At 38.8% G+C, this 22,030-nt stretch overlaps 1 protein-coding gene across 8 annotated transcripts in view; it reads right to left on the bottom strand.

Annotated features, from left to right (window-relative positions):
• Positions 1-22,030, bottom strand: part of MBTD1 (mbt domain containing 1) — a 54,246-nt gene that overhangs the window by 31,965 nt on the left and 251 nt on the right. Inside the window, exons 1-6 of one of the 8 annotated variants that reach the window (XM_038371140.2) lie at positions 21,758-21,986; positions 11,218-11,419; positions 9,878-10,011; positions 8,277-8,391; positions 8,094-8,176; positions 680-797 (exon numbers count right to left, since the gene is read on the bottom strand). In XM_038371140.2, coding sequence (XP_038227068.1) covers positions 680-797; positions 8,094-8,176; positions 8,277-8,391; positions 9,878-10,011; positions 11,218-11,419; positions 21,758-21,778 — 673 coding nt within the window. In that variant the 5' untranslated portion in view covers positions 21,779-21,986. Of the gene's footprint in view, positions 1-679; positions 798-8,093; positions 8,180-8,276; positions 8,392-9,871; positions 10,012-11,217; positions 11,420-11,547; positions 11,903-15,489; positions 15,656-21,757; positions 21,987-22,030 lie in introns of those variants that run through there. The other 7 variants (XM_038371138.2, XM_043497511.1, XM_038371137.2 and 4 more) reach the window with 7 other exon arrangements.

Here is a 22,030-nt window from a genome sequence, read left to right as displayed (position 1 = left end):
AACCAGCAGAGTTTAACACCTGAACAAGAGAAAAACTGAGGAGTTTGGAAGCTCGGCAGGTGGGATTCTCTCCCCCTTATTACCTCTGCAAGGATAAAGATTCATACATAATCTGTGTGTGGTGAAAAGCATCTTCAAAGAAAACTGTTGATACTAGAAGCTTTTATATAGACATTTGCTAAAATGCCTAGTTTAAGATCCAGTTCAGTGAAGTAATAAGCACCTTCAATTCCCACTGAAGCCAAATGGAGTTGAAGGGCCACAGCACATCAAAGGAGACAGTTGCAACATCTTACAACATTTATCTTAGTGTTATAGCTCTGAGTGGCAGCCCACTACTGCTCTCAAAGACAATAAAGTTCTCACTGACTTCAACTGGAGGAGTAGCAGGCTTTGTGTTAGTTATTACTTCATATGCATGAATAAACTTTCAGCCAAATCTTTTTCTCTTTTAAAACAACCCTTCCCCACAAACACAAGTACAGATTATAGTACTCAGAGAGAACACTGAATTACTTTCCAGATACTACTATGATAGCTTCTTAAAGCCTGTATTTATCTCTACACATCCTACTTTCTTTTAAAAGAAATTGCTCAGTTCCCTGAATTGTGAATTCTCCAATACAATTATCATTGCAATCATTTTGATACAAATGATCTGGAAAAAAAAAAAGTTAACCTGCTAATTTCACAATTCCAGCTATCCAGAAGACTTTGGTAGGTAGGCTGCAGTCTGTGTTCGGAACTTCTACTCGCACTCCTTCTGAGATATCACCCCAGCACGTCCCCATGGGTGCCTGTCGTTTAAGTTGGGGGAAGGGGGGGGGGGGAAGAGAAATCACATCTCTTTATTCCATTTGAAAGTGAAATATTCATTTTTGTTTTATTAAATCTTTATCAATGACCTTCAAAACTCAATACAAATGATACACACAAACACGCATTTAGAGAATTAGAAGTCTCTCTGAAAAAATCAAGTTTGTTTTTTTTCCCCCCTCACAATTTATAAAGGAATTTTGTTATATAATTACTACTGCTAGAATATTTCAGCAGTCTGTGACTCTCAATTTAATAGCTGCAAAACACAAGCACTAGTAAACCCAGGATATTCCACAACATGTTTCAATCCAAAGCTAGGATCTGATCTCAGGGACACTGTTGTAAATCTTTGGATTTATACATGTGCCACAGATATAACAATCTGGCCAATAGTCTCTACAGCAGTAACTTCTTTTCAGAACATTCCTTGAATCTCTTCTGCAGATTTAATAGGATGGGTTTTATTTCTCACTGGTTAATGCAGTTCACATGCCTTTATAGGAATGGGCTTTCATATGGCCTTCAAGTGATCATCTCATCAGTTAACAATGAGAGATGCAGTCTAATTCATGTGAGTCGTGCAGCTGACTATCAATAGGAATTGCACAGCTGGATTCCTCACTGCTTTGAAAGTTTAGACTGATGTATTAGCAACAACAACAACAACAACAACAACAAAAGGCTGAATGGACTTTAAGGGTTTTTGGAAAATTGTAGATAGAAGCCAAATGTCCTTTTACATTCAGTTCATGCAGGAAAGTTTTATGAGGTTGGACATGAGGAAAAGATATTTGATCGATAACAGACTCTCGAAAGGAGGTGTTGTGGGAACAGTGAAAGTGTATGAAGCTGAACAGTCACAAGAACTTGTAGTTCACTAAGCCAAGGTTATTAGCAGCAGAATCAGAATCTTCCAGGTAGAAAGTTACAGCTTGCAACTATCACATAACGCAACTAGTAGCTATATAGTTATTGAGAACAGTGTCATCACATCACATGAAAATAGAATTGTCTTAAGTTTCTTCTTTAAAAGGACAGCGAGTCCATGTTAAAACTAGAGACTACCCAGAAAACGGTATTCAGATTTTTGAAAATTCAGAATAGTGGCCAAATCCACACCAAAAGACGTACTGAGAAGAACAGACCCTGATCAGTGCAGACAGTATCTAAGCAGATTTTGTGTGGGCAAATGACGGAATTTACTTGTTTTGTACCACATCAGGCAGCAAACATCTTTCATTTAAGGCTCTATGCCTTTTTACTAGTCTCCTTGCAAACACAAAAGGACTTGAACACAATTCACTGGAAAGACCACAGGATTCAGTCCCCAGCCTCTCAGAAGCCAAGCTGTGAAGGAGAGGGGAAGAAGAGTTTCCCTAATTCTGAACACTTAGAATGTGCAAGTCTGGAAGTCTGCTGGAGATCAGCTATGGCCACCTATTAACAGTGAACATCAAATTTTTCACTATGGAGAACACAGGATACCCTTACTACTCAGAATATTGGAGGACAGACATGCATGAACTGTATTCCCCAGTAAGGGAAGACATGTCCATTACAAATATGACAAATTACTTTTTCTTGAAGCCTGGTCTCTTTATGTTCTACTGTATCTCCTACACCATTCTAGACTGTAGGGCTCTCCCTTTGGCCATTTGACACAGAGAAATAACTTGAAGGAAGATTGTTTATACATAAATAATAAACTATGCAATTTTCTGCAGTTAGATTTCTCCATCTAGGAGGATAACCCAATCCAGCTACTGTTTAGTCAGCTCTGAGATATTGTTCTTTCACTTTGACTTTTTAGAGAGCTCTTCTTCTATTTAGTTTTCAATGTGGTCCTACTACATATCCTCTATTAGATCTAAATTTACACCTGTGGCTTTTTAGAAAAGAAAGGGGAAAAAAATGAGATTTTTAAAACTTACATTTATGGATAGCTTGTATACAAGCCTTATATACAAGGCTACAGAAGGGTCCAAAGAGCTGAGAGTGTTAATACCTGAAATGATCTGATATGGTGCACAGCCTTTTGTTTAAAAATAAGTTATATTTTACTAATAGTTTACATTTTTTAGTTGATCCAGAGAACCCAACTACTGAAATTGCCAGGGCTCTTTCTCCTTTCCGCAGGTTAACCGATATCTGAGTTAGCACAAAGATTTTATATTTCTAGATTATGGATTGGTATAGGGGTAAATAGCAGAAAGTTAAATTTGTCCTTGCCTGTGAAAACAGTGGTTCTGCTAGTTTCTCCTACACCAATCCATATGGCTCACCCTTTAGAAGAGAGCCATCCTGGGTAATGATCACTTTATAAGAGCTAGGTATTATTATTGTATTCAATGATGGCATACAATATATCTAATATACTGTACATCTTTTTTCTTTCTCACCTAATGAATGTTCTTAAGGGAGGAAGATTGGGTAATGCAGGGCTATGATAGCCATCTTCCTTCACGTCTTCTCTCTCAATCTGACTAATCAATGTTTGTACAGTGCTTTGAAAAGAATCTTAAAGCACTATGTAAGTTGTAAATCTTATTCATCTGCTTACTGGAAGGGGGGGTAACTCTGAAGTCTGGATTGGCATAGTATGAACTAGCAGAACCATAAATTTACAGCTAAGAACAAATTTACCTTTCAGACTCATGACGAATAAATCCACCTCAGGTTCCTCCCCAATCAAGGAAGATCTGGTTCACAACTTCCTGATCCAGGGACCACTCGTGAAGGTTTATCTGTGAGTGACCGCAGTCGCCTTCCCTGCAAGGTAAGTTGCAATCAGGAAGGTCCTGTTGGACACCATCCAAATTCAAACCTCCAGGGCTTCCTAAGACAAAAAGGCTGACCTTGTGACTCCCTACATGATAAGCATCTCAGATTGGCTATCTAATTTAACAGAAACCTTTTGGGGAACACCTGATTTTTCCAGGCCCAGAATGCCTTCAGGATTGCCCTGCTTCTAATGTGAAACTTGGACTCAGAGGGTTAAATGCAAAGAAATGCTGCGGATATCTGAAATATGTGAGGACAGTATTCTGATACCTTCTGTGTAGATACTAACAAGAGAAAGGATGGGAAAGGAAGATTAGAAATACAGCAGTGCCACCTAGTGTAAAAACTGAGAATGCACCTTTTTAATCAGAGAACTAACAATTGGACTTCTTCTTAATAGGAAAATGAAAATATTGCATTCTAAAATAATATTCATCCGAAAGGGGTTTTGAAACATACCACCAGATAAACTTGTGAGCTTTATATTGGGAACAGGGTGGAAAAAACATGAATATTGATCCTGTTCATTAAATTGCCTAATAGCAAGTATTGATTAGAGACTCAGTTATCCTTGCTCAGCTCACTAGGAACACTGAGGTACACGCTCCCTATTTTTTTTTTTTTTTTTTTTTAAGGCTACTGGAGAAAAGTAAGCTCTTTTCAGAAATCAAGGAAAATAAAACAAGAATTTAGGTTAGTTACAAAAATCAAAAATAGGGAAAAAAAACACAAAAAACCCCAAGCCTATCTAATGATGGACTACACTAAATTACTATTGCTGTAGAGATCCGATAGATTTAAATATCAAACTGGATTTTGCACACTACCAGACACAAAACAGGTATGTCAGAGATTGTGATTCAGTGACTATAGGAAGGAGTCCAGATGCACAAATTCTATTCATGGCTCTGCCAACAACTCACTGTATCACATTAAATACATTACTTCACATCTTTACATCTAAGTTTATTCACCTGTAAAATGGGCATAATACAACGTGTCTGTGAGGCAGATAAGTGAAACATGGAAAAGCTTGGCTATAAAGCAATACAGAAATGCACAGCAGTATTATGAGCATCATTAAACTACACTAAAGATTACAGTTTCCTCTCCATGTGTAGGTAGAACTTCCATTAAAGCAAACAGCACTGAAGGGAAATATTATATTAGGCATTAAATATTGAGCACTGAGTAAGGCAAATTCACACTTGAACTGCTGAAAACTACTGAAACATTAGACAAAAGTACTTCCATACAAAATCATCAACAAGATAAAATGGGATCTAGTAACTGATAATCTGTTGTTTAACCCTGCCCCACCCAACCAGCTAGAGCCCGTGTAACCAGATATTTTCACCTAATAGCAATTTTAAGGACAGATATAGCGAAATCTTACTCTATTGAGTACTCTTCACTTATGTGGTTAGTCCTATTGACCTTAACTGGAACAGGATTAGGCCCTAGATGTATTTAGCTTGGTTTTGTGGATGTGGAATGTGCATTCAAATCCATAACACATAAGTGGTAAGTAAACATGAGCAGATTAGGGTTATGGAGCTGTGTTAATGTACTTTAGGCATAGGAGACTACTAGGACCTAAAGGACAAAATGTTCAAACTTGATTAACTAAAGTCAGTCACCTAAATAAGAGAGGCCTGATTTTCAGATTTCAACTCACATTAAGGAGAGTGGCAGGTGTTTCAAAACCTCTAAGAATCAGGCCTCTTATGTCTTGGGCAATACTAAGCACTTGCTGGAGCTTATATTTGCTTTTAGAATTTATTTTTTGGGTTAACAAACCTAGTCAAGTATTAAGATACATACTTATACAGAAGTCCTACTAAAAAGATGAAATACAAAGAAAAAAAACAAACAGTGCTTAATAACTATTCAGATAAACAAAAAAGTTTTATGTTTTTTGTTATAAATTATTACTGATTAAAAGACTTCTTGATGTCAGGGAGTATATATTCGACACAGTAAAAATAACTGCAGCAGCATCTGCAGCAGCGTTGATCTCCCCATAGTGAAGACTAGCCCTATGAAAGACGTATGATTATTTTGGTTCTGTGTTTATGGAAAGAAAAATTATATGATCCTGTCTGGGGTGGTAAATCATCATCATTTTAAAAGAGCAAACAAAAACAAAAACCAAGCAAACAAACAAACAAACAAACCCCCCCCCCCCCCACAAATCGTAAAAGGACTATATTCCAAAAAGGGAAGAGGAGCAATATGCCTACAGATTCTTTCATGAACAGTTTATACTATATTTTCTTTGAAGAATGGTGTAGAGCAAAACTGAATACCAAATCAGACTTATAGTATGCTGAACAATGCCCAAGAACTCCACTAAGGAAGTGAGAATCTACAAGAGACCTTTCAGGAATGCTGTTAGACTTAAGGAACAGTGAACAAAAAACACTACAGGGCAGGAAGAAATAGGTTTCAGGTACACATACGTATGTGGTAGTATGCGGATTGTTCTTCAGCACTGACACCACACTACATATTGTAAATGTTGTGTAAAATTCAGCACAAGTATGAATATAGTATGTATTTTAAGTTACTGATGTACTATTCTGATTCATCTATGCAGCAGTACGATACCAAAACATAATTAAATCTTTAAAAATTAAGTAGCATAATACTGTGATCAGGCCGTGCTATTATTTCAGAATTTTCCTAAATCGGTTACATTATCCCTGAGCTGTTCCAGAGTATGGAATGAAGCAGTCAAAAACAACAACAGTGCACAGCTTACACTGTTTTACTTACACACACGAGATTTTTCCAATGGAAATGTTCTTCAGTTATATTTGAAAGCACAATTAATTAGATTGCCTGTCATTTAGCATTTGCTGTTAAAAACAGCACAGGTTCATCTTAACTCCCTTTCATTATGCACTAACTAAATTAGTTTTTCTAGCACTTATAGTATTGTGAAACCAGAATGAAGAAATGCTAGTTCAAGCATGTGAATTTTGGCACTCAGTCACAAAGCTACGCTACTCCAGGCCTTTGTTCTGGGCAACAATAAGGCCCATACACACGAAGGGATCAATTCAGCAAGGTGTGAGTGCCCTCAGTTCCCACTGACTTAGGAGCTGCACCTTGCAACATCCAGCGTGAATTTTAGATGTGGGTGGAAAAATGTTTTTAGTTGAAATTTTCCATAGGAGAAAACTAACAATAACCTCCCCTTTTCTCCCCTTAGCCCCGAGCCCACCAAAATAAATCCATCTTCATTGAAAATTTTGACAGAAAATTTTGACTTTTCATGAAAGAAATTAAAATTTAGCTTTCAGCTAAAATATGTTTCACTTTTCCAATATACAAGTAAAATAAACCAGAAGCTATCTAGGAAAGCAGATGCCTTCTATGAAAATTTTCACTCTCTCAAAAACCCAATTTCCATTAAAAACCCCATTTTGACCGAAAATTTGTGACCAGTCCTAATGAATTTATTTTCCAGTAAAATTTATTGCTTTTATATGAAGCAACAAAGAATTTTTAAAAATATGGATTTAACTTGCACATAGAGCTCTTAAAGAATATCTTCCAAAATGAAAAGGAACCTTAGAGACTTGTGGCACCTTAGAGACTAAAAGTCCAGTGGACTTTGGACCACTGAATGCATCCGATGAAGTGAGCTGTAGCTCACGAAAGCTTATGCTCAAATAAATTTGTTAGTCTCTAAGGTGCCGCAAATACTCCTTTTCTTTTTGCGAATACAGACTAAGACGGCTGCTACTCTGAAATCTTCTAAAATGTTTCTGTAACATACAGATGTGCTATCTAAAATATGGATTTAATATTGTGTTATAGGCAAAAAACCCCACATACAGCTGACAGAAGCTTATATCCAAGTTGTTTAATGCATAATTAAGCAATTTTTGTACTTCCATAATGCTACGTACAAAGAAAAAGGAAGTGAAGAATAGCTTTATCTTCATAACTACAAAAATTATCTCCCACCCAAGTAACACAGCTGACAGTAAGAATCCAGTTAAGAAATAAAGAGAAAAACAAACCTAGAGCCAAAAGACCAATTTTATACATTCTGCAAGAGGTATGACTTGGTCTAATATGTAGTTTCCATCTTTATCTATTACTGTGTCTCCAACTGTTTTGGTTTAAATTCTATAAGTTGACAAATCTATGATTGTGCTTTGAATGTGGCATAAATAAGGTCCCAAGGGCTTAAGATACCAGTCTTCTATTTTGTAACTTTGAAACTGATTCATATATATATTATTTATAAATAAATAAATAAATAAAACAGGAGTGGCTGATGACAGTTAGAATAGTTTCAAGTAGAAGAATAAGGCATGCATATTTCCTTCTATAATTTTTATGTAAAAAAAGTGTTTAAATATTAATGTAGTGCTAATTAATTAAATGATAAAGTACTAAGTAACTGATTTGGTTGCTCTTTCTTTATTAAAATAAATTTAAAATGTGTCAGAGAAAAAATAGTGGAGGATACTTACATGTTTAAAACAGGAAACAGGAGCTGCTGTTAAATTATTGCTAGTAATGTAGTTACCCCAACTGAAACCTTCCACAGGGACAGCTGCTAAAAGAAAGTTATTTTGTTTAGGAAGGTGTACAAGGGGTGAATGGCATATCTTACGTTTCCAAGAATTAGTTTCATTTCTATTATACACAGTTACCTGTTTTAGTCTTCACTTGGTTCTGCAATGTAGCCTGGTACTGAGCGTATGCTGCTAGTTTAGCCACTAAAGGTTGTTTCTGGAGAACTTTAGCCTTCTTAGTTGGAGGTTTACCCTAGGACAATAAGAGTTAAGTAAATAAAGCCTTTCAAAACTCCCAACTGGACATTTTCAAAAGCGTGCCTCTCACACTACTACACAAAATCACTTTTAAAAGGTTCAAGAACATTACACAATTAATTTTGTAAACAAAATGCATCTCATGAGGCTATCCTGGTAGGCAAGAATTTTAACAAATAAAACAGAATATGGAAGTTGTCCATTCAAATACCACATGAGCTACACTTAGCATTAGTATAGTTTAAACCCATAAAAGTAGACTCAAGGTAATGTCCGAAACATTATTTTTGCCTAGGTATGGAAACTTGCACAGAACACAGCATCAGCTGCTGTTCTACAGATAATGGGAAAAGGGCCTAGACATCTGTAACTATCAAAAAGATGACAAAGGCAGAATCTTAAATCTAATTCTGAGGGCCAGTCATTAGGCAACATTCCCACAGACGCTGGAGTTCCACGTGAGAGACAATGATAGAATATAACCTTGATCTCCTGCCAGCTGAAGTTTCAGTCTCTATTAGTGTTATTTTTATAACACATCTATGCTAACTAACCTTTTAAATAAACTAATTTAACACAGGGGGAAAAACATGCCAAAGTTAATATAGCTCAATATATGTCAATCTCTATACAGGGTCTTTTAAAAACTATTTGTGAATAAAGTGACAGCAATGGTTTAGCCATTATGATCTGTGAAGCCAACAAGTACTTTGAGGCTAAATCTATGGATTATTCACATGCCACACACTTACATTTAAAGAATTAACCAGCTCTTTCCACTGCAAATGCAGTAGGCCCATGGCAGCAGAGTTTATTTAAATTTCTCTGCACAAGAAAACTAAATACGCACAGGAAGTGCGCCATAAAAGAGTTCCTTGAACAGCACCAGGCAAGGCACAAGTGGACCAGAGCATCAACCTCTGCACAGATCTTCCCTTTGTCCACCTGCCCCCTTGCCTGTGGGCCACAAACTAATTCTGGCTACTCAGTTGATGGAGGGGCAGAAACTCATTTCCCACAATCCCATTCAACATATCTGCATAATCCACTCAGGTTAGATGTTGAGCACAAGATTTGCTCCTCGATCCTTATAGAAGTGTTGATCTCCATTTTTGTTAGGTGAACACATTTCTGAAATCAGCTCTGAGCATTTAATATACCTTGCTTAGTTTAACTTTAGTCATGTTGCTAATGTAACTTTTTTAACTTATTTTCCTGTAAGGGCTAAAAAGACCAAGTTTTAGGTTTAGAATTTACTCAACAGGAAATTTGCACTCAACGTAAACAGCAGATGAATAATCTGATAAATTTTGACTCACAAAACACAGTACATTACTATGAGTTTACTAAAAAAACCCTAATTTAAAAAAAAAAATAAAAAAAAATTCATGAGCTCAGATAAACCAGACCAGACAGATAAATGCTTATTTGCAAAACATGCAAGGATAAATATATAAACAAGCTGGTTTCTGTACCGTTACCTGAAGTCTGGCCAGAATGCTGGCCTTCTTGGAGTTTGACGAGTAACTTCTGGAGCATGAAACACTACAGAAACGCTTTGTCTTAGAGTAAAAAGCATCTCGGACACCGACCATCCCACACATCTCACAGGTAGCTAATCAGAGAAGAGAAAAGGTTCAACTATAAAGCATGATAGAAATTTCAGATTAAAAAAAGAAGTAAAACACAAACATAAGGATTCCATCATGAAGGTCTCGGCTGCAGCCCCGCTTAGCTTCATTTTGACTGTTTAGACACCAAACCATTTCTTAGTCCTTGATCTTACAAAGACTTACAGGTGCTTAACTTCACAAAATGACAAGTCCCACTGACTTCAATGGAACTACTCAAATGCCAAGGTCTTTGTTGAGTCGAGGCTGAAATGGTTCTCTCTCCGCCCAGTTTTCACTAACAGAAATTAATGACTCATCCAAAGCTGATCTTCACTCAGCATGCTACCCAGTTCTAGAGTTAAAGAGACTTCAGGTGTGCATCTGTGAATGCAGACTTCATCTGATGTTTACTACTCCCAACCCAAAAATAAGACTCGTGTCTCTATTTTCCTTTGAATTACACACAAACCTCTCTCATGTATCGTGGCCAGTCAACACCTGCATCCTTCTGGCATTACACATTCTATGTGTTGCACTACCCAGTCAGCTCTAAGACACCCAGAGAAACAGAGGTTGCAGGTGACTTGTGCCACTGTGATGCCTCAAGTGGGTTTTACCACAAAATATTCCCACTGCTGAGCAGTATATCTGTCCTATTGTTTTTCTGTGATGATGAAAGCAATCTTCCCTCTTTCTCACAATAATGTGATTCCAAACATGTGGGACTGAACACTGTATGCTGAAAGAGTGGACTTAATAGCAGTAAAGATTTTTTACAAGCACACAAAGAAAACCAATATAATAAAAGCATTAATGCCCTACAAAGTTATACAGTATAATGCAACTCTGGATTCACCTCCTAAAAATGCTGATGTTAAAAGAGGGTTAACCCAAACTTTTGAGAAGGAAGACTGTCTTAGCACTTTAACAGAAGCCTAAGAACTAAAACGTATTTGAATACAAATTTACTTGATGTAAAAATAAAAATATATACATCACAAATATTTGCATAGTGTCTTTCTTGATAGGCAAATAGGAGTAAAAGTCTTCAACAGATCTTCTTTGTTCTCATAAAGAGTCAACATGTATTCTCAGACCCACACAAATGACACCTCAGCTTGAAATAAAACACAGAATATGGTTATATGAGAGCAATGGGATCCAGCTGAAAACCCACAAACTCAATTCCAGGAAATCTTTGTACTCACCCATGCCAGATTTACCATCTGGATAAGTATAGACCTGTCCATTATTCTTGATAATGGGAAGACTAGATGGTAAGGGAGCAACTTCTTCTTCGCTCTCATCAGAGCTTGAGCTGCTACTAGTGTCCTCACTACAACTATCATAACCGTCAAACATCCCGAATGAGTCACGTCTCTTCCTTTCTGACCGTGAAGAATGCTCAGTCTAAAAAGCAAAACACAAAAACACAAGAAAAATTAGAATACTCTTAATGTAAAGATTTTGGAGATGCAGTAAATTGCAGGGTGAATTAAAGTATCTTCTCTTTATACACAGAGGTATCAGCCACGTACCTGCTAAGAAAATTGTTCAGGACTGAGAACTTCTAGAGGCAGAATTAGCCAGTATTTGATAGTTATATACAAAAAAAAAAAAATCCTGTCTCATAACAGGCTGAAGAGTAATGTAACAAGTCAAATCTCTTCTTTTGTTGATATCTCTTCAGAGTTCAGTAATCCTGGTATCTACAGTATTGATAGCCAGTTAGAGCACATAAGCAAACGCGTGCATGCTAAATGGCTGCAGCCAAGTTCACTAAAAACTTTAATATGCTTGTGTTGAGCTAGTCATAGACCTTAGAAAGGTTTGTTTGATCAAAGAGAAAGTATAGTCTATTGGGTAGGCACTAGTCTAGGATTTGAGAAACCTGTGTCCAAATCCCAGCTCCACCACAGACTTTTTGTGTCACCTTGGACAAATCACTTCGCCACTCTGTGGCTCAGTTCCTTCTGTGTAAAATGTGGTACTTAAGATTGTAAGATGCTCAGATACTATGGTAATGGGGGCCATATAAATAACTTCAATAGAAAGGTGGCTAATTTGTTATGTTACATACAAGAAGAAAATCTTGCCTAATGGTAGCTCTTTTCTTTAATCATGTTATGAGGAAACATACACAAGTGAAGTTCACTGCTAGAATGGAAGAGGTTTCACAAATTTGCAATGAAGACATTCAAAATGTATAAAACAATAAATGTACTGATGTCCTATTTTGCTGAGCATCTAGAATATGTATTTTACATGCCGTCTTTCACCTCAAAGGATCCCCAAGTGCCTCACAGAGAACCACTGAAATATAGCCACTGCCAGAATGGAGAGCAAGAAATTACTGGTTCGGCACGGCGCACAATAATCCAAACATGGAATTTTGGCCAAAGACACCAAGGCCCTATTCATACCCATTTCCCTTAAAGTTCATACAACAGAAGACAGTGGGCCTCATTCTCCTCTCAATTACCACCATTTTTAAATTGGCACAACTCCAATGAGCTGCATTAGTCCCAGTCTACGATGGTGAGAGAAGATTCAGGCCCAGTGTCTGTTTAGTTATTGTTCTGTACTGCTTTCCCTTTCTTTTTGTGTTAACTGCTGAGTGTGATCAAATACTTCTGTGCATCCACTACTCTGCCTGCATTTCTCTCCTACATACTTGCAATCAATCACCAAAGTGGGAGAATCCCAAAGACTAACCATTTGTCTTCCCTTGCACCTGCCAGAGACAGAATCACATTCACAGAAATCACGGACATCTGTGATTCCATGCATGAAGACAATATTTTATGGTAAATATGCATGTTAAAATGTCATAACAAGAGTACATCCCTTGCAGACCACAAAACTGACATGTTACACAAAATAGAAATAAGATGTAGGATTCACATAAGCTATTTCATTAAAAGATCTCAAAGCATTTACAAACATTAATTATGTTTAACACCACCCAGGGAGGTAGATATTGCATTTTATAAAGGGGAAATTGAAGCACAAGGAGATTACTCCAGTTGTCTAAAGTTGGACTGGAAATGTGTGACCAAACCAGGAACAGAATCTAGTCCTCACCAAATTGACTGCTCTCCACCCGCTGGATAGAAATTAATAGGATTTGGTAAGGAGACAGATCAACAAAATAGCATAAAGAAAGAAATTCAATTATTTAAGTGTGGGTTGGGGAAGGGAGTGTTGCAAGATAGCTGAAAAACTCAAAGCTAGGTTTTGTTCCTGATATTTTTGATAAGCCAACCCCGCCTGAAAGTTAGCGTGTTCACTAAGAGACTGGAAGTGATATTAAAAAGACTGGATTTCACTTTCCTTTTTTACACTGGACCTGCTCCCTGTACTACTAGTTTTAAGACTTCTCCACAATAATCCCCCCAAATCTGTTTTCCTGATCAGCATGCTAGGCAACTGTTCCATTGAGAACATATTTATTTTACATTTGCCACCTGCTGGTCCAATCATCTAATCCGGTTGGATCGTCCCTACTCTGCGTGTCTTAGGACATTTGTTTTCAATCTTTCCTCTCTCTCTCTCTTTTAAAATGAAGATCCTCTACTCTTGCCTGGCAATATGCCTAAATCCTGGTATGGAGAGAACTTTTCTAATATTCAGAGAGGAACATAGTTTCCACACCCACCCAGTCCTAGCCTCCCCACCCCCTTAAAACAAAACCACCAATACGTAATGGGGTGAATACACATTTACCTCACTAACAGCTCTCAAACGTCAAAATTGTCAATGCACTGTAAACTACACAGAGATTCCTCAGCTAGTAATTCAAAATTATATTTTAAAAAAAATGACAACCAGGTGAACCAAGGGAATTTCCTTCCAGTCAGCAACTGGCTGAGGAGTGGAGCATTCTTGAACTAGACCCCAATTTGACCCAAACTGAAATCAATGGAAAAACTTGCATTGACTTCAAAAGACCAAGACCAGACCAGATCCTCCCTATCAGGAAAAGCCTCACCTGCAGGCCATTATTTATTGCTATTATAAGCCTAAGAGATGCAAGCTCAGTTATTACCTCCTGTGTGTTAAAATTAAGTTAGCAATTGAACAGGTTGCCATGGATACAGTGTTCTAGTAACAATTCTGGTCAGTTACAGATCAGCACACTAACCAAGAGGAAAGCAAGTCTTCATCCTCAACATTTCATTAGATTTGTAACTTCTTACAGTTAATGTTTAACACTGTATTGACCAAGGCATTCAGTCTAGGCCAACCCCTCTTTGTCAAATCATTCACAGATGAAAGGAAACACACTAAGCAAAAATGTTTTAAATTAATACGTTTCAAGAACACATGGAGCTATCAATCTAGCCATCTTCAAAATGACCATACATATCAAATGTACCTACCAGTAGATACTTGCTCAAGGTGGAATAACATTCCTCCTCCATAAAATCTTTTGCTTGGTCAAGCTGTTCCATTATCTTAACCCACTGAAATGTGGAAGTTTTGGTTTGGAGGGGAAGGGGCTGTCTGTGCAAGTTTAAAAAGAAGACTGTGGCTTCTATAAAGTATTTTTTATTCAGACTTTTGCCAGAAGGTAAATGGCATCTGTGTTTAGGGAAAAATTTGCTTCTAACACTCTTGGAGTTCATTAATATTTGCATTGTATGTGTATGCTCAGGGATTTAGATTAAGTCTCAGGAAAAACTTCCTAACTGTAAGAACAGAAGGACAATGGCACTGACTGCCTCAGGAGGTTGTGGAAGCTTCTTCACTGGAGGTTTTCAAATGAAGGCTGGATAGCCATCTGTCTTGGATGATTTAGACACAACAAATCCTGCATCTGGGCAGGGGGTTAGACTGCTAGATGACCCTTGTAGTCCTTCTAACCCTATGATTCTAGGATTTGTGCAGTGCACAGTTTATAAACTGACAAAACTAGATTTTTCCAAAGGAAAAAAATATATACACTTTCAAAATAGCAACTCTGATGAAGAGTCTTACAGACAAAAATATTTATAGCCCCATAATATTTCATAAGCCCATTCTCACTTGGCCAAATAACTGCAATACATCAATGCAGTTATCCATGCAGCAAGACCCAGATTTTCAGGGAAACATTTTCAGGATATCATCAGAGTGGGGAAGTGCATTTTAAAAGTATACCATAGACAGATATTTATAATGAAAAACGAACATCTGATCTATGCAGAGCTGCTGAACTACATAACAGATGCAGCCTATAAATAATGAGAAATGTGGCAACAAAGGAGTTAAGTCATGCCACAGGAATCTATAACTTACTCCTGCTGTACAGGCAGGGCGATATTTCTGGACTATGTGGTCTAAAAATCTGAAGACACAAAAGGGTATAGATAATAAAAACAATAATATCCCTATTTCAGTGATTCAAATCAGAGATTAATTTGGCCTGGAATAAGATTAATTAAATAAAGGTTTGTTTATATTGGCATCATATTTATTTTTTGTTAGAAGGAACTTACCCACATCTTTCTATTGGGGGAGAAGAAACCAGACCCAGGATGAAGTGTTGGCACCCTTCTCTTTCCTAATCTCGCCCTTTCTTTTTAGGTTTCGATCCTTTTACTTGAACCACTCCAAGATGCCTGCAGCTAGATAAGGAAATGAACTTGCATCATGATTCCACTTCTGTGACTTCGATTCCCTCATGGCATTCAATGACGACCGCTAGACTATTTCATGCTGTCTGGGGGAACCTGCTAAGATACAGGAGCATAATCCTAATTAATTCTCTTGTTATTCCCCATTCTATGAACTAGCACAAGTATATTTCTTCTGTTGTCTCTTCAAGCCAGTTACCACTACTAACAGTAAATCTGACTGGATACAGCTGTGGGGATTTCCTCCCAAACCTACAAGGTGTCTTAGTGTCCAAGAATATTTTCCTTTCCTTAAATCGTCATTTTGTATGCTGACTCCCAGCAATCTCAAAAGCTCTCAGAATTTGCAGGCTTTTGAAGAGGTATATACAACAGACATTTAATGCTGTACAGCCTTAATATTTACTTATTGGACAAGATCCTTAGATCACACTCTAGTAAGTACAGAAATAGGGGAAAGCATATATATTCAGGAGAAATTTAGGGAGACAGTATGCACTGAAACTGGAATTTTGCCAGATCACGTCTAGCACCTCTACTCTTGCAGTGTGCCCCACAGAAGCCCCCTTTTAATACCTTGTTGAAAGACAATCTGCTGCAGCATGAGAGGAGAGTACTAGTTCTAGAACCACTGATATTACTTCCCATAGGACTTGGGTTTGCTTAGATTATAAGACCTGACATCACAAGCCTAGGTGGAGTAACCATAAGCAGAAGGGGACCAAGCATAATGTTCAGATTTGCAATCAAGTACCTTAGTAATAATCAATAAGTGGAAAGGACAGATTGAAAGCACTGATGTTTGGATAACTAACTCTTTTTAAAAGTCTGCCTGAAACTAAAAGCGGTTTTAATTTTCTCAAATGGAATGGTACATAGATATACATGGCATGAACTACACGTACAAAAAGGAAGGATAAACCCAAGCACTTTTTGATGTGGGATTTAACAAGAAGCAGGCTGTAGAAAGTTTGCATCAATGTCTAAATTAGGATAGGATAAAGGCCAGCTAGCTTCACTGATAGTTAATGGAGGGGAGCCCTGCCTATTGGTATCCTTTTGCAAAGCATGCTGGGAATGGGAAGAATCTGGGACTGTATAGAGTTTTTTAACTTCAGTCACTGGGAAGAGTGGTAGCACTGCAGAGAGGAATCTTACTAAAGTAGTGTTGGGGGAAACAGCACCAGAGAAAGGTATGCTAGCACAGGGAAGTCACAGCTGCTAGAAAAAAAGATACTAGATCTGGAACTTCGGGCACATAGGCTGTGGCTTGCTTCCTTAAAGGGATTATGGACTCCTCAGCAGGAAAAGAGTAGCAGCCATGTTAGTCTGTATTCGCAAAAAGAAAAGGAGTACTTGTGGCACCTTAGAGACTAACAAATTTATTTGAGCATAAGTTTAAGAAAGCTTATGCTCAAAATAAATTTGTTAGTTAGTCTCTAAGGTGCCACAAGTACTCCTTTTCTTTCAGCGGGAGAAAAGGTTTTTGGCATACTTGGGACATACAGAGCACTTCAAATTTATGTGGAAATGAGACTGAATGCAGCTGCTGGTGAAATAAATAAATACTTATGGGGCTTTTTAAAGAACAGTTTAATCTGTGCCTTCTACGACATAACTCTCTGACGAGTGAATGCCTAGTGACATACAGCCTATCTGTATGAAATATCTGAAAACATGCAACCATTCTAATCATTGAGTGCTATCACACAAAAAGTTAACACCTTTTCCCCTCCCTAAAGCTGAGCACGCAAATGTGTCTAAATTGGTATGTGCCAATCAGACAAATGGAAATTATAGTCCCTGAAATATGCAATTAATAACTGCATGTAGAAACTAAGCACACCACTGCATGTGTTCTCTGTACACAGTAGTGTGCCTCTTTTTTTTTTTTTTTTAAACTGGGACAATCTACAATGTTATTGATGAAGATACCTTACACAAGCCAGAACTAAGCAAAATAAACGAATTACCGCATCCAGTACATAAATATTTCATAAAAAAAAACTTCCTAAATTGTGTCATTTTGGAGATTGAACTCAAGCAGTGGCAGGCCATCATGGGCAGCAAATTCCAAAAGATTGAAGTCTTCAACTTAGAATGCCCTACTATTGAGCCTGGATAGCTTCACAGCAAGAACATCATGGTCGCACCTACCTGCCATGACAAGATAAGCTTAAAGTGGAGGTGTGAGGGAAGGTCTAGAGAATCCAGGTTCAAGACCATCCAGACTGTTCAAGAGCCACTTATAAAAGAAAACAATGAACCTGCACAGAACTTTGACTATAGTTTATGAGCTAACAAAGGCGTATCCAACATACAGGTTGGCAGCTGCATCCTACTTTAGGTTCAGCCTGCACGTAATGTTCAAACCTAACCCAAAGTACATTGCATATAGAGGAGGTGAATGTGGCATGGACCAACACTCTTGCGTTAAAGGATCAGCATAACCCCTACGTCAGAGGCACATAAGGTCACCACTGCTACCCAGTATCCGGGAGCAGTGACCATTTAAGCAAATATTCTCAACTATCAGACATTATCTCTATGCAACATTTCTTTTCATGTTAGAAGAAGAACACTGCAATGTACACATTTCTTCTAGTCAAGAGACCGTCGACATTATATGCATTTATCGCAGTCCTAGCTCTGGGCTTGATCAAACTCTAAACCAGTGGTTCTCAACCAGGGGTACCGTACTGGGGGCATGTCAACTCTTCTAAACTTTTTCCCAGTTTTACAACAGATTACATAAAAAGCATTAGCGAAGTCAGTATAAACTAAAATTTCATACAGACAATGACTTGTTTATATTGCTCTATACATTGAAATAGTAAGTACAGTATTTATATTCCAATGGATTTATTTTATAATTATATGGTAAAAATGAGAAAATAAGCAATTTTTTGGTAATGTGTGATGTCATTTTTGTATTTTTATGTTTGATTTTGTAAGCAAGTAGTTTTTAACTGCAGTGAAATTTGAGGGTACACAAGACAAATCAGACTCCTGAAAGGGGTACAGTTCTCTGGAAAGGTTGAGAGCCACTGCTCTAAACCACAAAAAAATTAAACTGATTATATTACAACAGTTTTTAAATCAAATCGTGTCAAAACAATTTTCCCTACAGCAACTTATTAAAAATGTAAAGCTTTAGCATAATTGTATCCCCTGTTGCACTGTGAATTTAATACCTTCTCACAACATTACAGCAGTAGGAAATGCAAACAATTAAGCAGCAATCTAAAAGGTAACATGACCAGCTTTTTTTAAAAAAAAAAAAAAAAATTCTGATTCCCTGGAATCCTATAATTTACCGACAAGTTTTGGACAGTGGGTTTTGAGACATTTACAAATATAATTTCTATCTGAATGTTTTAAAAAAGTAACATGTAGAATGACTTGCTGAACAGCTATAGAAATACACTTCTGTATTCAGTGTGTCTATTTGACATCATTCTTTATACTCTGTTTCCCCTGTCCGTTTGGCTTGCTGTTTGCAGTCTCCATTTTATGGGCCTTTTGCACAGCAACAAGGAGAGAAACTGACTTAGCTGCCAGTTGACAGTGCTCAGCACCTTGCAAAATCAGGCCGAATTTTACAGATTAAGAGAAAAAAAATGAAAGACCAGGAGCACGAACCCTTAAACACTTTAACCTATGTTCCCCCATCCAGCCATTAATTTTTATAAAGCAGAAATTAAAGAAATCTTGCCTCCATGCCCCAATCCTGTCCAACTGTGTAAAGTTACTCACATACTTAAGTGTTTTAAGGACCAAAGCCTAAATTATTTGTTCCTTTGTATGTTAAATAACTCCCCAACTAGGAAACTTATCCTTCCTATGTTTTCCAGTAGTCTGTGTTATAACTTGCTCAAAAAAGCTAGTTAAAATAGACTATATACCACTGAATTACAAAGCTGCTATTTTATAGACCAAGCGACCTTCCTTCCCCCCCCTCCCCCCCCACAGCTTGTAAGGCAAGTTTAGCATACAGATTTAATTTTCTTCTAGGTTGGTTACTTAATACAATAAAAAATCTAAAGTATAATTGTTATTTACCTCATTTTGAAGCTTTGAGACCCATGTGTGACTCCCTGACACTAAAAACATCAGCTCACTAGGCTGCTTCTCAAGCTTTAAATGACAACTTCCCTATAAAAAGAATAAAAACTTTTAAAGGGACGCTACCAATTTAAATATGGCCCAACATACATTTTGTAAGAATAAGGTTTTATAAAAGATGACAAACAGAACTGGTTCGTCAATTTTTTTTTAAAAAAGTCTACTATAACCAGCAGCTCTTTAAAACCAAGAATTTTCACGCAGTACCTGGAAATCCAACTGCTACAAACCTGAAAGTGAAACTAGCTTCATAGTCATATTGCTCAAAGGGAGAGAAATGCCAAAAGTAAACCAAATCATAAACCAGGGGTAGGCAACCTATTGCAAACGTTCTAAAGGCGGCACGCGAGTGGATTTTCAGTGGCACTCACACTGCTTGGGTCCTGGCCACTGGTCTGGGGGAGCTCTGCATTTTAATTTAATTTTAAATGAAGCTTATTAAACATTTTTAAAACCTTATATAACTAAACTATTGTTGTATGTAAAGTAAATATTATAGACTTATAGAAAGAGACCTTCTAAAAATGCTAAAATGTATTACCGGCACGCGAAACCTTAACTTAGAGTGAATAAATGAAGACTTGGCACACCACTTCTGAAAGGTTGCCCACCCCTGCAAACTAACACATTGGATTTTTTTAGAAGTAAAAGCATTTTAAAAATCCCAAATTGTCATTAATAACATAGGTAAAGTGACTGCAACATTTGAAAAAAAAATCTAGTGTCTCATTAAACCCTCAGTGCTAAAGCCTTAATTGAAAAAGGGATAATACTATAATAAAAAAGTATTATCCCCAACCCGGCTCCCCCACCAGTGAATGGCAATCAGGGCAGGCCTGAATTGTTCAGGTAAAAACAAAAACAACCCATTGCTATTGTTTCTGGTTGTCAGGAGATCCTGCAGAGACAATAAGGCTACCTGCAGAGACCTGAAACCTACTACAATCTTCTGAAGGAAGAAGGGATCACAACAAAAGGTAACCAGTCTGAGCAGGGTTGTGCTGTCCTCCCCCACATTACCAGTTTCTCTCCTGGTGATGACAGATATTGCAATGTATTTCAGCGAGGTATTAAAGTCTCTCTCATAGCACTGCGAAACACTCCGCTCTACTATGCTCATTCACTGTCCCAGCATGAGTACCTTCTGGTAATTATACATCAACTGTATGCAACCTACTCCGCATTTGCAGCAACCTACTCTGGTTGCATAGTCCGTTCCAGAGCTGCTATGCAGATTAAAGTTGCACGAACAAAACTCCTAGCGCGAGCTCTCACAAGAACTAAGGGAAGCCTGAAAATTACCGCAGGAGGAATCGCAACAAAAGAAAGGCGCGGAGCAGCCCCGGGATCGGAGCTGCAGCCCTCCCTCCCCGCAGGCACACACACGAGGGGGCCGGGAGGGGCGGAGAATCCAGAAAAGAGGAGAGCAAAGTAGCCTAAAGCTCCAGAGCTTGTGACTGCTGCTGCTGCTGCTGCTTTCTTTCCTTCCCGCACAAAGCCCCCAGTGCCGTCTCCGGGCTCTTTCCCCACGTACCCGCGAGCGGCGGAGGCTCCTTCCCCTCCCACATGCCCCCGGGGGAACCTAGGAAAGGCTGCAGCCGCGGCTCCCCGCCAGCTTGCCCCCTGCAAATACATACAAGCGAAACAACAACAACAGAAGCTCGAGGGTGCTCCTGGCTGCTCCCCTCCCACACAAGTGCTGCGGCCAGCACAGCTGCTCTGCTCCCGCCCCCGGACACAAGGAAAGCTCCATCTCCCCCCGCCCTCCTCCCACACTGTTCCCACGCCTGCTGGCTACCCTCCCCACCGAGCAAGCTCCCAACCACTCCCCCCGCCCCGCACTGCCCCGGCACCCCCTCCCCGCAGCCCCAGGGCTGCTCCCCATAAGCACTGCAGGCCCCCCTCCCCCGCGTTCAGCCCCCGCCCTGCACCCCGCCCCCCAGTGAGCCAGGCGAGCCCACCGCAGCGGCGGCTGCCCTGCCTCCCCCGGGGTTGTGCTACTCACCAGGTCCTTTGTGTTTTCCATCAGGCCCTCATGGGCAGGGGATGCCTGCTGCTCTTCCCCCTCCCCTCTGCTCAGCCCCCTCCCTCTCTCTCTCCCCCCCTCCCCTCCGAGGGGCAGGGCCCGGCTGGGACAGGAGGTGGCCTAGAAAGTTCAGCCTCTCACTTAGGCAGAGAAGGAAATTCAACTCCTCTACCCAGAATATCAACAACATTAGCATAACGGCAGCGCGCACGCGCAGCGCCCAGCCCGCCGCGCGCTCTCATTGGGTCCCCG

The sequence above is a fragment of the Dermochelys coriacea genome, chromosome 14, assembly GCF_009764565.3.
Source record: "Dermochelys coriacea isolate rDerCor1 chromosome 14, rDerCor1.pri.v4, whole genome shotgun sequence".
Taxonomy (NCBI): Eukaryota; Metazoa; Chordata; order Testudines; family Dermochelyidae; genus Dermochelys; species Dermochelys coriacea.
The sequence above is the reverse complement of the archived record's forward strand: the minus strand, read 5'-3'. Positions and strand labels throughout refer to the sequence as shown.